Source organism: Cucurbita pepo, chromosome 18 (genome assembly GCF_057944985.1).
Source record: "Cucurbita pepo subsp. pepo isolate OVF chromosome 18, ASM5794498v1, whole genome shotgun sequence".
Lineage (NCBI taxonomy): Eukaryota > Viridiplantae > Streptophyta > Magnoliopsida > Cucurbitales > Cucurbitaceae > Cucurbita > Cucurbita pepo.
In genome coordinates, this window is record NC_141815.1 from 9243978 (window position 1) to 9262073 (window position 18096).

At 35.2% G+C, this 18096-nt stretch overlaps 2 protein-coding genes across 2 annotated transcripts; both read left to right on the forward strand.

Moving 5' to 3' along the window:
* The first annotated feature begins 532 nt into the window (after positions 1-532).
* Positions 533-11478, forward strand: LOC111780361 (dolichyl-diphosphooligosaccharide--protein glycosyltransferase subunit STT3A). Its single transcript, XM_023660737.2, has 23 exons — positions 533-800; positions 1090-1152; positions 1326-1381; positions 1497-1568; positions 1755-1860; positions 1944-1994; positions 2502-2597; positions 2894-2953; positions 3113-3226; positions 3392-3478; positions 3901-4004; positions 4120-4215; positions 4718-4838; positions 4920-5000; positions 5095-5223; positions 5347-5577; positions 6548-6691; positions 6829-7015; positions 10046-10143; positions 10316-10395; positions 10514-10601; positions 11023-11112; positions 11204-11478. Exons 1-23 carry the CDS (start codon positions 684-686, stop codon positions 11264-11266), a joined length of 2334 nt encoding a protein of 777 aa, XP_023516505.1. The 5' UTR covers positions 533-683; the 3' UTR covers positions 11267-11478.
* A 1322-nt stretch (positions 11479-12800) lies between these two features.
* LOC111780389 (pentatricopeptide repeat-containing protein At2g22070) lies at positions 12801-15197 on the forward strand. Its single transcript, XM_023660770.2, has one exon. It carries the CDS (start codon positions 13026-13028, stop codon positions 15111-15113), a length of 2088 nt encoding a protein of 695 aa, XP_023516538.2. The 5' UTR covers positions 12801-13025; the 3' UTR covers positions 15114-15197.
* Positions 15198-18096: the final 2899 nt, after the last annotated feature.

Genomic DNA, 18096 nt, shown 5'->3' on the forward strand with positions numbered 1-18096 from the left:
AATAATATTGATACTTTTAAAACGGTAAAAAATTTACGGTTACTTTTTGTAATTTAGTCTCGTGTTGTAAAGTTATTTCGGTACTTAAGTTTTGAATATATTCTCTAAATTAAAAAATGTAACAAATTTTAAATTTAATTTTTTTTAATATGATCTCTAACTTTCAATATTTTATATTTTATACTATTCACTTGTGTTATTTGATGTTTGTCAACTAATTAATTTAAAATAATTTTAATTTGGAAACTTGCAATTAATTTTAATAGGAAAATCATTTAATTTATAAATTAATGTATATTAACAGTAATGATTGAAAATTGGTATTCAGTAAAAAATGAATGGTAAAAATGTAAACATTTAAATTGAAAGCTAAGAATTAAATAGAAATAAATAAAAAAGGGTAGTTTTTCAAAAGAAAAATAGTAGTTGTAATTTTGTGATTGGTCGATATGCCCATTATCGTCGTAAAATCATGAAAGTCAAATAGTAATTTTTATGGATTAATCCATCCATCGAGTAATTTCGAGGGTAAGGAAAATTGGACTTGGGACTTAGACTCGGGAATCCATGTTTGCAAAGTCGTCTGTACCTTCCCGGTTCTCTTCCAGTTGAGTTGCTGCAACCTACTCTCGTTTCGCGGTCTTTCCTCTGACACTCGCTCTCAAACCTCTATCTGGCCGTCAATGGCGGCTTCAGTTTCCTCCAAGGAATCAACGCTTAGGGACGCATTCGGAAATGTTCTATCCTTCCTCATTCTCATCTTGATCGGCGTTCTCGCATTCTCAATTCGGCTTTTCTCTGTAAGTTTTTCGATCTCTTATTTCTCCTCGACTCTTGATCTGAAACTCTCTTAATTATTCATCTGGATCGACGACAAAGCCGAGTAAAGAAACGATGGTTCGGATTAAGGATCCACGTTTTGTCCGCTCGTTGTAAATTATTGCTCGAATGCTACATCTGTCTCGTTTGTCTATACGACACGAGGATTTTTGTTCATAGAGGGTCCAGAGTCTGTAATTTGGTTGACTTTTTTATTATGTTATGTTAGTATAAGTGTTTAGTCACATTGTTTCGTGCAATGATTTGCAGGTGATAAAGTATGAGAGTGTTATTCACGAATTTGATCCTTATTTTAATTACAGAGTTACTCAGGTTTGTTTTCTGACGTAGACTTGTTCATTTTATCGCTTATACGAATTTCTTACAATGAAGGCTAGGGATTACGGGCATAGTATGCTAGCCTTGCTCGATAATCTTGCATGCCATCCTCTTCAAATTACATCCACAGCTTCACCGGAAGATGATTTCTGTGTTTTTCTTTTCAGTATCTTTCAAAGAAGGGAATTTATGAATTTTGGAACTGGTTTGATGATCGGACCTGGTAAGTTTTACATTGTTGGGCAGCAAATTCCTCAGAGCTAAGTCTTCATGCATCGGACTTTCGTTTCTTTTACTCTAACAGCTGTAAAGCGGTTTCGTCTGTCAATGTTCTTTAGGTATCCTCTTGGGCGAGTAATTGGTGGAACCGTTTATCCCGGTCTCACACTAACTGCAGGCACATTATGGCGGTGTGTATTTGAGAACTTATATTAGTTGATTCACAAATATCAATCCTTCTAATCATCTCACCTGTCTATCAGTTAAGGAGACGAGCATTCCTTACCGATGCCTCTTCTTAACGTGGTGGAAGAAATTATAATCCTTGCTATTAGAGCCCTATACCGATTAATGTTCTCTTTATTGCTTTCTGCTAGGGTATTAAATGCCATGAACATTCCTTTGTCTGTGGAAACTGTTTGTGTATTCACTGCACCCATATTCTCTGCTTTTGCTTCATGGGCAACTTACCTGTTAACAAAGGTTTGGATTCCTGCAACGTGCCATATTTTTTTGAACATCATGCTCTCTGATTGTCAAAATAATCCCCCAGTGCTATTTCTCAGGAAGTTAAAGGTGCTGGTGCTGGATTGACAGCTGCAGCTCTTTTAGCCATGGTATTTACACATCACTGATATTTGTAAAACTATGAATCTCCACTTCCCAATAACATCAAACACCAACCATTTGACATTTCCCTATTCACTAGAACTCTGGACATTTTAAGTTTTATTCATTTATTTGCCACACCCAATCAGTTAATTGTAGCGACCTTAAGCTCAGTATGGCTGAGTGCTCAGATTGTTAGTGTTTCTTATTGAAATGGTTACTCCTCATTGCTAATAACCCATACCTCCACAAAGTTTGATCTACGTCCAATTTCTATCATTCTATTTTTAATGGAATGGTCAATATGTCTTGTATTTGTCGTGTTGCTTTCGTATGAACCAAGTCCCAATGTAAATTTGCTGCAAAATCTCAAAACTCTTCCCTGCACGGAGGCTGCTGGACCAGAATACATTCTAGATCATGTTTGTTTAATAAGAAATGTGGGCTTGTTTAAAACTTTCCAATGCATGTATGTGAAAATACATACTTTAGTTGCTACTTCATTTTTTTTTCAGGTTCCGTCATATATATCGCGGTCTGTAGCTGGCAGCTATGACAATGAAGCTGTAGCTATATTTGCTCTGATCTTCACTTTCTATCTTTATTTAAAGGTCAGGTTTTGTTATATGAGTAAAATGTAAATTTGTCCAGGATAGTGGCATGCTTAATTTAATGGTGATCAAATATTATTTCTAAAGAAGTTGATTTGCTGTAGTCAGATTGAGTTACTGTTCAATGAATTCATCTGTATGATGCTTCTCAGATGCTTAATTTTATATACCATATTCTTATTATTATATTCATTATTATTATTTTAATAGGAAGCAAAGTTCATTGATGCATGAGACGTACATTGTTTTATTATGTTCTACTTAATCATACTGAATTGGTTGCATATGAAATGCAGACATTGAATACGGGATCCCTTTTCTATGCCACTTTAAACGCCATTGCATATTTCTACATGGTAAGACTTACATTCCTGTTCTGTTGATACCTTTATTTGTGCTTCATCATTTTATAATTTTAGTCTTTATTTATCTTATTTGCGTTCCCATGAGTTTCATATTTTTCTTTTCGGCTTCTTCTTCTATTTATTTATTTCTTCATGTCCCTCTCCCTTCAGGTTTGCTCTTGGGGAGGTTACACATTCATTATTAATCTTATTCCGATGCATGCACTTTTGTGCATTGTAACTGGACGCTATTCTTCTCGATTGTACATTGCATATGCTCCGTTTGTAAGTGTCGACTGGCTTAACTTGGAGTGTCTTTTTCTGATGATTTTTTTTGTGTGAAGATTTTGAACAAATTACTAAAAATGCAAAACCGTAATACCCTGTAAAAAGTTAACCTTTGTGCGTGATTCATTAGCTCATCTTGCAATACCGAATTTCACAATTCAGGTTGTCTTGGGAACATTGTTGGCTGCACTGGTGCCAGTTGTTGGATTTAATGCAGTGATGACATCAGAACATTTTGCGTCATTTTTGGTTAGTATTGTTCCTGGTACATTGATGAACGGTGTCTAGTAATTATTTTTGGCAAATTGTCTTGTTAGTGCTCAAATTTGGTTTTCATACTGCCTTTAACTTAGTTGTATGATTGAAGCATTTAATTGCACTTTGCTCTTTTTTTCTTTTGTTATTATTGGAGGACATTAATTTGTAGTACCCTTAAACAATGAGTATTCTAGATTATGACTTTCATAAAACAAGAGCTCTCAAGTACAAACAAATTTTTAAATATCAACAAGAAGATTTATGGCTATTTGTGTTGAAGTTTTTTTGTTTGTTTGTTTTCTTTTTCATTTGTCTTAATATTTCATAAGTGTTTAATAATTCAGCAATAATCTAGTCTCTTAAAATTGTTTTGTTGATGACTTGTTTCCTTAACGTTCCTGGTTTTGTTTTAGGTTTTCATCATTATCCATGTGGTGGCTCTTGTTTATTATATCAAGGGAATTCTCTCCCAGAAGATGTTTAAAGTAGCTGTTACTCTCGTCGTATCGATTGGGCTGTAAGCTTTCTATGCTCTCCCTCCCCCCACAAAAATAAGCTCCCAAAACCCCACTGCTGAGGCCGTTGCAGGAGGAATGTGTAATTGACCTCCATCTTCTTTTTTCATTCTTCAGGGTAGTTTGTTGTGCAGCCGTTGTGGTTCTTGTAGCTCTTGTTGCTTCCAGCCCAACCATGGGGTGGAGTGGGCGTAGTTTGAGCCTTCTAGATCCGTAAGAAACCAGCTCACAGAATCATGTTGTCTTTATTTTAATTTATTAATGAATTTTCTGATAATTGAATGGATCATATTTGATAGTGATGTAGCTGAGATTTGATCCTTCATATATTATATATATATATATATATAAACAATTATGCAAATTGGTACATCTGATCTCTTGGCTGCTATTCTTATGTAACACATAGTTGATCCTACGTATCTTATTTGTTTTTTTGGCCTTTGTCTATCCTTGAGTTATTGGTATGTAAAACATGAGTTGTGCACTTGTGTTCCACTTTAACGCTTTAGCACTTAAACATTTCAACTTTTTCCTTTTATTTTCCTCCCCTTTCTTTTTGGAAGTAACTGTTATATTTTCAGGAATAGTTATCGATGATATCATTGGCATGAGGAAGTGTCTCTTTACAGTCTACGTTAATGATCTAATATTTTATTTTCTATCTTTATTTCCTGAAACACTCCACTCATAGATTTTTGCTCCAATCGAACAGAACTTATGCAAGCAAGTACATTCCAATAATTGCTAGTGTTAGTGAGCATCAACCACCTACTTGGCCTTCTTACTTTATGGACATCAACGTTTTGGCATTCTTGGTTCCAGCTGGTATCATTGTACGTATTTTTTTAGTGTATTTGTTCTTTTTAAAATGTTTCAATCATCTGAAATCTTACCAAGGTTCCTTCTTTTGATAGGCATGCTTTTCGCCATTATCTGATGCTAGCTCATTCGTAGTTCTCTACATTGCAACAGCAGTGTACTTCTCTGGAGTTATGGTCAGAATCATTTTCTGACATCCAAAATGAAAATTTAATTATTTAATGCCCATCATTTACCTTTTAACATATCTGTATTTGGATGATACTACAGGTGCGTCTTATGCTTGTACTTGCCCCAGCAGCATGCATTATGTCTGGAATTGCACTTTCTCAAGCCTTTGAAGTTTTTACTCGGTCTGTTAAGTTTCAGATGCCTGGTGAAGCGCTGGATGCACAAGAAGTAAGCAAATTTTAATCCCATGATGTTGGTCATGTCTGTGGTTTGTCCTTTCTTCTTCTTCTTCTTCTTCTTAAAAGACCATCGAAGTAGTTCTAATACTGGTCCTTGGGTCTGACAATTAAGGTGGGAGATACCATCCCTGATGCCACTGTAGCACAACATGATGTGGTGAAGCCTGAAAAAAGTGAAGATAAAGTTAAAGAACGTCCCTCAAGAAGGAATAGAAAGAAGGAAAAGGAGCCCGTTGAAAAGCCTTCTCTCAAGTCCCAAATCCGTAAAAGGCTGCTAGTTTTACCTTTTGTGACATCTATCATTGCTCTTTTCTTACTTGTTTTGCTGGGTGCCTTTTATGTGGTAAGTTGAACCTATCTTTCTTTACCCTTTATTTTGCACCCCCACACCCCCACACACACACAAAAGAAAAAAAGAAAGAAAGAAAGAAAAAAAGATAGCAGTGCTGATTGGTGCTGCTCATTAAGTCTTAATTATGTTCAGTTGTTCAATTATATTGATAACTTTCTTTAATGGCTTAATTGAGTTAATTCTATCTCCAAGAATTGTATAAGAATTAACGGGACTTGAAAGGTAGATAACAAACTTGAAATAAAGAAAGGATTAAACGATATAGGCTCTTCATAGGTGAAAAATTAAATGTGAAATGGAAATAGTGGTTGGCTGTGACTGAAAAGAAAATCGATTGTTGCTGGGAGGGAGAACTCTTGAACTTCCTGTGCTTCTGGTCGCTTCTAACTTGATTTCATCTTAATTGAGGGAACTTATTGCTACTTGTAACAAAATCATCTGGTTTAAACTATAGTAATAACTCTTCGTGGAAATTACAAATATTACAAGTTTTTCATTGTCAAATATTTTAGGGTCAAAAAGTTGTCTTGTGAGATTAGTTGAGATGCATGTGGTGTGGTTTACCATCCACAAATGTAAAAATAACCTATCATTTCTTCCTTTTCTTGATTTATTCTTGCGTTCTTTGAGTTAAACACACGGTGGTAGTCTAGATACTTGTGTGGTAAAAGTGGATATAGTGGCAGATTTAATTACATTTAGTAAAGCACTATAAATTAATAAAATAATAGTAATAATAATATCAAAGTTGAATGTGAGCAAATATGTGATGTTTTCAAATTTATGGCTTTACACTTTACTTACAAATATGTGCAAAGGAACAACTATGTTAGTCCAAGCTTGCTCATTTATAGCACATAAAACAGGAAACTATTTTTCTTGCTTCTTCCCCTCCTTGTTCTCCTTTTCTCCTACAATATTTATTTACAGACTTGGTTTTCTTGTTTATGGGCTGTTGTAGGTTCATTGTGTTTGGGCAGCTGCAGAAGCTTACTCAGCCCCTTCTATTGTTTTAACTTCTCGAACCCGTGACGGTCTTCATGTTTTTGATGACTTTAGAGAAGCTTATGCCTGGTTAAGCCACAACACTGAGGTTGATGATAAAGTAAGTTTCTGCTTGTTCTTATGTTCCTACATAGAAATTTTTAGTGTTCCCAAGAGCCTACTAAGTTTGTGGATAAACTATCATAGGTAATAATTTTTCTGTGGTCTTGTTGCTTCTTGTTCAAACATGTTCCTCAGGTTGCGTCATGGTGGGACTATGGTTATCAAACTACTGCTATGGCTAATCGCACTGTCATTGTTGACAACAATACCTGGAACAATACCCATATTGCAACTGTTGGTACTGCTATGTCTTCTCCTGAAAAGGCAGCCTGGGAAATTTTCAATTCCCTGGATGTAAAATATGTGCTTATTGTCTTTGGAGGTTAGCTTGTACCCCTATGAATGACTATACTTTACCTTGTTTCTTCGAGTTACAGGAATTTTGTTTAGTCAATTCAGTGAAGTTTTTCATTTGGATTTAATTAACTACATCTTCAATATTTTTTTTTTTTTTTTTTTTTTTTTTTTTTTTTTTTTTTTTTATAGTTAAAGTTGAATGGCTATGAGTTTGTTAAAAATACAAGCCAAAAGATTAATGTACTTAAATTTACATTAATAGCATGATAAACTAAGAAGTCTGTAAGCCTTATTTTAAGAAACTGTGTTGTTCCAAGAATTGAAATGGAAATGGTGGATTGGAGATTAATCAAATCATTATGAGGTTTTTCGGGATAGTTGGACTGAAGTGGAATTAGGCAGATCCTGGGGTATCCTAATTCTATGGGATGAAAACAGGATTAAACTAGTTGAAGTGTTGAAAGGAGGCATTTGTTTATATTAAAAAATGGTTCTAACTGATAAGGAGCTGTGTGATTACTAATATTGATGGGCCTATGGAATGTTGGGGAGTCATTTCTCGTGGTTGGAACTAGAAAGCCTATTAGGATACTGTCTAGGAGTTATACTGGAGGAGACTTTAATGTCACTTGGTGGTCTCATGAAAAATTATGTAGAGGAAGGTTACCTCTTTTTCATCCTTATATCCTTGCTACACTTTTGTCCAATTGGAGAAGTTTGTTGTAATTCACTTGAATTGGGACATCTCTCTCTCTCCATTTCACTCACAGTCCTCACTCGATTCTCCTCTCTCCATCCCACTCTTAGTTTGAAAAAAGAGACTTGAAAATTAGTTTCTCTCTCTCTTTAACTTTTTGCTATTTTTTAAGTCCAAGTTTCTTACGATGGGACAACTAAACTTCATTTTCTTCCATGAAGGTTTATAATTGTGTATATATACAAGTGCCTATATTTTTATGTAGTTTCTTTTGTACATAGTATGCCTCTCTAAAATGTGTCTTCTTTTCCCCTTGCGCTTTAGTACGCCTTGCGCTTTCAAAAACACTACTAGATAGAGGAAAAGACTGAGGGTTGGGATGACTTCAAATTAATGAAGAGGGAGTTAGCTTGGTGGCTGGTTGAAGAAAAGATGTTGAAAAGGAAATCATTCATATTTTCACCAAGTTATATAAGAAAGAGGATTCCCAAAGAATTTAATTGAAGCCTTTATTAATGGTTGTTTGAATATGGTATCCGGGGTTATTGCTGTTACTGTAAGCTTGCAGGGGATAAGTCTCTTGGCCGGATGGTTTCATGATAACGTTCCTGAAATTTTTTGGTACATTTTCAGACATGGTTTATGGATTTGTTCCAAACTGCAGGATGTAGAAAAATTGGATGATACAAAAAAAGAAGGCAATGATAATTAAGGATTCTTAGTCTATTAGTTTGGTGACCTTAGTTTATCACCTTCTGCTAAACTAAAGCTCTAGCTGGGATATCAAAGTAGGTATTCCTTTAACAAAATCGCCAAGACGGGAGGAAACTCTTTAAATTTGACCTTGGAAAAGCTGTGATAAAGGAAAATCTAGCTAGTCCTGTGTCTATCCATCGAGAAGAAAATAGCTAGCCCTGTGGCGCTCGTAGGGAGATTAGATAGGGTGACTTCCCATTCCCATTTTATGTCTACTAGTTGGGATGTTCTTTGTATTGGCTGACTACGGTAATGTTTGGACATTCACGAATTTGGGACCACCTCACGTTGCACATTAGAAGCTCTTCCCCTATTTGCATTTAGGTGTGCCTTGCATGATAATCCTAGAAAACTTGACTTTTAGAACCGTATTTTGGAGAAAATTTTGACAAAATTGGGGAGGAGGAAATTCTGTTCATTAAGGGAGTGTGGTCGACTCTTTCTAGTTCTGTTCTTTCAAGTCTTCCAATGTACCCTGTCCTTGATCCTTTTATCAAGGAAGGCAACTCTAGGTTTAGAGAAAAATGAGTTAATCTTTTTGGTGATAGTGAAGGGCAATTGAAACATTTGATTGACTGGTATACAGCCTCCAAGATTTTGGTATGCGGAGGTTCAGGAGCCGGGAATCAGAAATCAGAGTATAAAGAATGAGGCATTTATGACAAAATGATTGTGGATATTTTCAAAAGAAACAAGCGAGTTGTGGCATAAGACTTAGTAATATTCATGAAGCATGAACACCGATGGACTACAAAATATAAAAAATCATGGTCTGCCACAAATGTACTACTTAATATTAAGAAAACGTAGAGTACCAGGAGTCCTTGAATCACTATCCCTTTTGGCTCTTGTGGCTTATCCTCCATCATGGCCCATTGTATGAGTTTTCGTTGTAATTCCTACGGCTAGGTCTTCTTTTTTTAATTTCATATTATCAATGAAATTCTCTATGGATGTTTCCCTTTCAAAAAAGAAAAAGGGTCAGAAAACCTCATTCTGGAATGACACTTGGGTTGGAAATTTGCCTCTTTCCATTATATTTCCTCGGTTATATTTTTTTCAGCGCAAGAAAACCTCTTATTTTCATGTTTTTTTTTTAAAAAAGGATGTATATATTTTTGAAAAGGATCTCTTATTTTCATGCCTGTGAAGAAAAACTCACTCTTGGAAAACTGTCGCAATGAGAAATTAAAGATATGAGAAACTGGAAGATGTAAGGTTCTAGTAGAGGCGATTGATGACTTTGCTCTTGGTAGTGGAGAAAGTATTTCTGTGGAAGTTGGTTCATTCAGGTATTTCCTTGTTCAAGGCCCTTAAATGAACTAACAACCACCTTGTTGCAAGTGAATGTCTTGATGTGGATTCCTCATTTGGGAGGTATTAATGCTGCAAACTGATTTAAAAGAAAATGTCCCCATATTGCACTAAGCCCAAACTATTGGATTGCAGACCGCTCACAGAGAAATGTTGTGAATTCTTGTTTTGAAAATGTTTATGCGTAAATTTATCATTCTTGTAATTGATCATAGTAAAATATACACTTTTGCTGAATCATCTTAACAACTGAAAATATTTGTTCTGATTTCTTTGCTGTCTCTGCAGGTTTTGTTGGGTACCCAAGTGATGATATCAATAAGTTCTTGTGGATGGTTCGTATAGGAGGTGGTGTATTCCCTCATATCAAGGAACCGGATTACCTAGTAAGTGTTCTTCTTCTTCTTCTTTTTTCTTTTAAGGCACTTTTAAGTCCATATTTCTCTATTGTATGTTCACACACTGAAACTTGGTGCTTTTTGACTTGTTTGAAGTCTAGTTTGTAAACAAAATTCTCTAACCTCTAATTTGTCTTCTCCCTTTTCTTTCTTTGTAAAGAGAGATGGTCAGTATCGCATTGATTCTCAGGCCACTCCAACAATGCTAAATAGTCTCATGTACAAACTCTCGTACTACAGGTTTGTAATTATTTAGTGCAGCTCATGATTTGTTAAATAGGCATTGTTTCTTTCTTGGTTTTTATAGTTCTTTTTTCACCGTTATAATTCTTATTCTTTTCTGTTCTTTTGGCTGCAGGTTCGTGGAGACAGATGGTAAAGGATATGACAGGGTGAGGCAGACAGAAATTGGGAAGAAATATTTTAAACTTTCGCATTTTGAAGAGGTAAACAATAAAATCTTCCATAGAGGAAAGAACAATTTTTCTCGTGATAGAAAATTTGATTCAAGAAATTCCTTCCCCCGGGGGTAGGAGGGAGGGGAGGGGGTTATAAGATGGAGGAGACTTGTACCATGAGCCAAGTAATGAAAATTAAACTACTAGAAAAATGGAACTATCCATGTGCTTCACTTTGAAGAGTCTCATGTTTTTCTGTCCAACCATTTATCTTCGCTTCTTTGTAGCAGTTCCACTTAATCCAAGTTGTCAGATCCAATTTTATCATATTTTTGCAACAGTCTTAATGAAGTCAATGAGTTGTAACTTATTAAGTAGTTTTCAGTTTTTGTGACCAGCTGTACATATTTACAAGTTGCTATGCACTGTACTATCATGGGGTTTTTGATGTGAATATGGATCTTTTTAGGTATTCACCACTCACCATTGGATGGTAAGAATCTACAAATTGAAATCTCCAAAGAACAGAATAAGGGGAAAGACTAAAAAGTCGAAGACGGTATGTATACTTCAAGTGCTGTTCACTTGGTTGACCTGACACCAATTTTGCATCCTTTAATTATTGCTATTTGATGGTTATCGATTTGCAGAAATCCAGTTCCACTGCCAGTTCGAAAAGAACAGGAATAAAAAGGAGAAATCCGTGGCACTGAAAGATCAGCTTATGATGATGGGATAACTTTCAGAAAGGATGTTAGCTACATATATATTTGACAACCTTGGCAGGTACATGTTGAGGCATAGTATGATAATTTCTAGCGGACGGCGAAATTTTGTAGTCTTATCATATATTTTTCCCTTTGCTAAATCCACGTTTTAACAGGATCTAATTTAAATTTTGATAGCCGACGGATCTTTTTACGCACTTTCTTGGGTCTTTATTCATCAAATTTCTCATCTTCGCTTTAATATTAGCTCACAAAGAACCATCTTCTACTTTGATATGCCTAACCAGAACAACTGCTTTGACTGATAGTTCGCTCTGTCTATTTTTGTTGAAAGCTCCCATTTTCTTTTCCATTTCCTTGATTGGTTTTCCGTCGAAAACGTAACGAAACGACGTGTTTGCAGCTATTGATGAATTCAAATAATAGATTCCGAATATTTTGAGCATGATAAATGTTTTGGCTATTGTTTCCGAGTCGACTTATCCGGTCCATCAGTGTAGCCATTGGTTGGACTTCGGACAGAGGATGATAGATGGAATTGGAACCAAACTTAGCTTCAGTGTCAACACATTCCCAACTGTTGTTGAAGTTAATTGTGAACGATCGTTACGAGTCCTTTCGATGCCAGCATGGTTGACTTTCAGTAAATTAAACATTCCTATGAATGTTGAGTTATTCACATTCTTTTAGTAGGAGCTTTATTTATCAAGTAGTCCCTTTGAGCCTGGTCGTAGTTAAAGCTTCAGGCCCTCCAAAGTCCAAAGCAGAAGGTTTGTGAATTGTCTAAGTTTTTAGTTCAACTAATATAGAGTAGGAGAAAGAATGACGAAAGCAAGAGATGGCCTGACATCGGGGTTTGCCAAATGCTAAGAGAGGACGCCTCACATATGGGTAGCAATAGATAGGGCCTTAACCTTGAAGTAACCTCGAATGTCATAACTTTTGTCTGACCTATGGTAGATCAATATGTTCGATAGAATTCTAAAGTTGAGCTATCATTTCAGCACCCTAATTCTCTTTTGGGTAGTGTGGTGAAATATTATTTTATGAAAGAGATTTAAAACATAGTTTTATTAGAAAAATAAAAAATTCTTTCAATTCAATATGAGTGAACTTGGATTTATCAACATCATAGTTCTAACTTCTACGAGATTGATTCTATCCTTTTTAATATAATTTTGTAATTTTTTAAAATTGGATTCAGATAGGGATACAAAAGGCTGGTATATTTCTCCAATTAAAAATGAAATAAGAATATTTTAGCAAATAAAAATAACAAAATTAAAAAAAAAAAAAAAAAAAAAAAAAAAAAAAAAAAAGAGGACTAAAATCTTTACCAGATAACAGAATTTTTTTCTCCTTATAAATTTGAAATATAAACCAAGGGAAATAAAATTTGAGACACATGGACGATGGTATGATTTTTTATTTAAAAAAACAAATTGAGCATTTATGTCTGTAGTGATGGGTTATTTTGTGTCGTGTTTAAAAAAAAAATGAAAAACAAATATATTAATATTTTCTATTTTTTGGAAAGAAGTCAAGAGAACAAAATATTTGATACAGACCGACACATGAAGTATCACACGAGGACGTCGAATCAGAGTGAGTCTTAGAGGCTACCATGTCCAAATTCCGACCGGAAACGTGGCCTGGTTAACCGTTAACCGTTAACGACCTCATTTTTTTTTTTAAGAGACGCCTAGATTTTTCAATCTCGAATTCAAACTCGAGACGACTGAAAATGAAAGCAAAATCCAAGCTGCGGCAAGCAGTAGACTTGCTTTGCTCTCGAAGCACCGCCACCTCTGAGGCCTACACCCAATTGGTCCTTGAATGTGTCCGTGCAAATGAAATCGACCAAGCTAAGAGACTGCAGTCCCACATGGAACACCATCTTTTCCAACCCCCTGATCCCTTTCTCCACAATCAGCTACTTCATTTGTACGCAAAATTCGGGAAGCTTCGGGATGCCCAAAACCTGTTTGATAAAATGCTTGAAAGGGATGTTTTCTCCTGGAATGCTCTGCTCTCTGCGTATGCTAAATCAGGGTCCATCCCGGATTTGCAGGCGACATTTGATCGAATGCCTTACCGCGATTCAGTTTCATACAATACGATCATAGCAGGTTTGTCTGGAAATAGTTTTCCAAAAGAGTCGCTTGAGCTTTTCAGAAGAATGCAGAGGGAGGGTCTTGCACCTACGGAGTATACAAATGTAAGCGCATTGAATGCATCTGCACAATTGTTGGATTTGAGGCGTGGGAAACAGATTCATGGGAGTGTTATTGTGCATAACTATTTAGGGAATGTGTTCATTTTCAATGCTTTAACAGATATGTATGCTAAATGTGGTGAGATTGAACAGGCAAGGTGGTTGTTTGATCGTCTCACTAACAAGAATTTGGTTTCTTGGAACTTGATGATATCTGGGTATGTAAAGAATGGACAGCCTGAGAAGTGCATTGGTTTGTTACATGAAATGCGCTTGTCTGGTCACATGCCTGATCAAGTTACCTTGTCAACTGTGATCGCAGCTTACTGTCAATGTGGGCGTGCAGATGAAGCAAGAAGGGTATTTAATGAGTTTAAAGACAAGGATATTGTTTGCTGGACAGCCATGTTGGTGGGTTATGCAAAAAGCGGCAGAGAAGAGGATGCACTGTTGTTGTTCAACGAAATGCTATTAGAACACTTTGAACCCGACAGCTACACATTATCCAGCGTCGTCAGTTCATGTGCCAAATTAGCATCTCTATATCATGGTCAGGCAATCCATGGAAAATCAATTCTTGCTGGGCTTGATAACAATTTACTCGTCTCAAGCGCATTAATCGACATGTATTCCAAATGTGGTTTAATCGAGGACGCAAGGTCAGTCTTCGACGTGATGCCAACTAGGAATGTGATTACATGGAATGCTATGATTGTTGGCTATGCACAAAACGGACGTGATAAGGACACCCTTGAACTCTTTGAAAATATGTTGCAAGAGAAATTCAAACCTGATAATGTTACTTTTGTAGGCGTTTTATCTGCTTGTCTCCATTCTAATTTGATTGAACAAGGGCAGATGTTCTTCGATTCTATAAGCAATCAACACGGATTGACGCCTAGTTCGGATCATTACGCATGTATGGTCAATCTCCTAGGACGTTCGGGTCGCATCGATCAAGCAGTTAATCTAATAAAAAGTATGCCCCATGAACCAGATTTCCTGATATGGTCCACACTTCTATCTGTTAGTGCAACAAAGGGTGATGTTGCAAGAGCAGAAATGGCAGGTAGGCATCTCTTCGAATTGGATCCTACCAATGCTGTGCCATATATTATGCTCTCAAATATGTATGCCTCTATGGGTAGATGGAAGGATGTAGCAGCAGTTAGGAGTGTGATGAAGAACAAGAATGTGAAGAAGTTTGCTGGGTACAGTTGGATTGAGATTGATAATGAGGTGCACAAATTCACATCCGAAGATCGAACACACCCAGAAACAGAACAAATCTATGAGGAATTGAAGATATTGATAAGAAAACTTCAAGAACAGGGATTTAGGCCTAATACAAATCTGGTCTTGCATGATGTTGGAGAGGAGGAGAAGTTGAAATCCATATGTTTCCACAGCGAGAAACTTGCGCTTGTCTTTGGTTTGATTAAGAAAGGTAATGGAGTTAGTCCAATAAGGATCATAAAGAACATTCGGATTTGCAGCGATTGCCATGAGTTCATGAAGTTTGCATCTATGAGTATTAGAAGGCAAATAATCTTGAGAGATTCAAATAGATTTCATCATTTTTCAAATGGGAAATGCTCCTGCAAGGATAACTGGTAAGGAATATGATAGTGTATTCATATCTTGTTGTTTGATGGGTGCTTCTATGGTTATCTTTCAATGCAGCTGAAACTTTGTTAAGATTTAGAGACTACATGTTGCCGAAGTTCACCACTAGCAGATATTCTCCATTTTGGCTTGTTATGTATTGCTGTCAGTCTCATAGTTTTAAAATACGTCTACTTAATAAGAAATGTTTCGTTTCTCCAATTGATGTGGAATCTCACAATCCACCTCCTTGGAGCCCAGCGTTCTCGCTGACATATCGTCCAGTGTTTGGCTCTGATACCATTTGTAATCGCCCGAGACCACTACTAGTAGATATTGTTTGTTTTACCCCATTACGTATCGTCGTTAGCTTTACGATTTTAGAACTCAGACTGTTACAAAGAAGTTTCCATATTATTATAAGGAATGTTACGTTACCCTCTCCAACCGAACGGTGATACGTAATGGACTAAAGCGGTATATGGGCTGCTTTCTTTCTCCTGTTGTCCTGTTTGTTTAAGATTGTGAACATGATGGGTATGAAAACAGTGTTAATTTGTTGCCCATTTCCATCTTCTGTGATTACTTGTTATGAGCCGTTGCTTCCTTCCTGACCCATCAATTTTGTTCCGTCTGAACCGAAATCAGGACAAGAATGTTGAGTTCGCTACACATGCACTCCTTAAACATGTTCTACTTTTTAGTATTATATCTTTTTTTTGTTTTTTTGTTTTTTTTTTTTTTTTTAATTTCTGCTCATTATTTGTATAATCATATTCGGCCTATTACTGCAACAGACTAATTATAGATCTCTGTCTTTTTTATAAGAAAAAAATCTAGCTTTAGTGCAATTATTTATACAATATGATTATGATTATGATTATTAGAAGATTTTTTTTTATTAAAATTATCTAATTCGAACATAGGTGATGGGCTTTGTAATATTTTTAATTTCAAGAGTTATTTTTTTTTTTGTATGCATTAATATTGGGCCTTTCTTCAATAGGATCTTCACCCAATGTTGAGATTGAAAATATAATTTCAATACCTTCGTTAACGTAGAAAATGATTATGAGTTTATAATAAAAAATATATAATATCTATTCGTTAAGGCTTTTTGGAGAAGCCCAAAGCAAAGTCATGAAAGCTTATGCTCAAAGTGGACAATATCATATTAAATTTTGCAACTTCTTATAATATTGTATCGTTTACTCCGAACAACGGAATGAATTAAGGTAATAACATTTTACCTATTGAATTAAGTTTGTCCAAAAATTTCAAATAATTTATGCATTAAAATTTCACGAACCTATTAAATACAAAATACAAAATTTATGGTTTTATTTGATATTTCTATATCTCATAAATGAATTAATTTTAAAAAAATTGAATAGAACACCAAATTTAAAGTTTAAATATTTTTAAAAAATATTATGAGCCATAACTTTTTAATTTATCCCAACTTTTGAAGAACATGAACTCAATTTGAATTCCTTTTTATAATTGTATAAAAGTTTCGAAACAATCCATTGAAGATCAAGCATAAAATCATGACCCAAACATTAGTTCTATTCTTCAATTATATCTCTATTTTTTTAATTAAAAAAAAAAAAAAAAAAGGATAAATGAAGAACGCGACAAGGACAAAAATAATATTAGACAGAAAAATAGATAAATTTCTGTCCATTAATGAAATACACACAAAAAAAGAAAAAAAAAAAAAAAAAAAAAGAAATTTGGAAAGTAACGAAAAGTAGTGGGGAGTGGGGTGGTCTGCCGTCGGTCGGTCGGCAAGCTGAAAGCAGTGGAGAAAGTCCGCACGTGGGAAGACTTTTAAATAATATTAATAATATATATATTTATATATATAGGGTCCCCCCTTACGCATTTTCCTTCTTCCTTCATCTTCAACGCCGCACATACTTTCACGTCCCTACGCTGCCGGCTACCTTCCGACCACCGCCACCGCTCCACGGCCACCCCTACAGTGACCCTTCGCTACAAAGGCTTAGAGTCGAGATTTACTGCAATTTCAAAGTTTATTCATCGTAACGTTGTATGGACTAAGAATGGTTGAGGTTAAAACTTAGAAAGCAAAAAGCCCTCATTTTTTAAAATTAAAAAAAAAAAAAGAGTCGCCGGAGAGTGACCGTTGTTGGATAATGAAAGTCCCACATCTACTAATACAGGGAATGATGTTTATAATCAAGGAATACTCTCTTCATTGAGGCATTTTGGGAAGTACAAAGCTCATGAAAGCTTATACTCAAAGTGGACAATATCATACCATTGTGAAGGGTTGTGTTTGTCTAAGAACCGTATCTTTTCCGGATCTGAGTGCGACGGCTGAGCCGATGGGACCATACCACACGACCGGAAACTTTTCAGACACCTACTTCCATTTTCACTTCGTCGGCATCCAATTATTACTCACAATCCACATTTTTCCTATTTTATTCTTTTTTTATTATTATTATTATTTAAAAATTGACATCAAAATAACAATGATCACTTCTCCATTATTTTAATAAACATGAGTGTTATCTATAATTTGATTTTAAATATATTTATTTTCATAAATCAAATAAATAATACCTCGTTGTACTTTTTATTATTATTATTAAATTGTCGATAGACAAAGAAAAAAGTCGAGCATTGGAAACACGCAATATAAAGATAAAAAAGAAGCAAACTAAACTTGACTACGAAAAAGAACGTTGATTCAATTTGTAGAAATATTAGAAATAAAAAGACATGATATGGCCTTTCTCCATCATCATGTTTTTTAAAAGTTAACTTTGTAATTTCTTGCCATTTTTATTTTTCTAAAATAAATAAACAAATGTAATAATTATTTTAAATCAATGTAGTATTTATCATCTCTTTTATTTAATTTTCCTTTTAATATACTTTTAATTAGAAAAAGAACTAAAAAGAAACTACACCATAGTGACAAAAAGATTTATTTGTACTTTAACGTCCACTTGGCTAAATG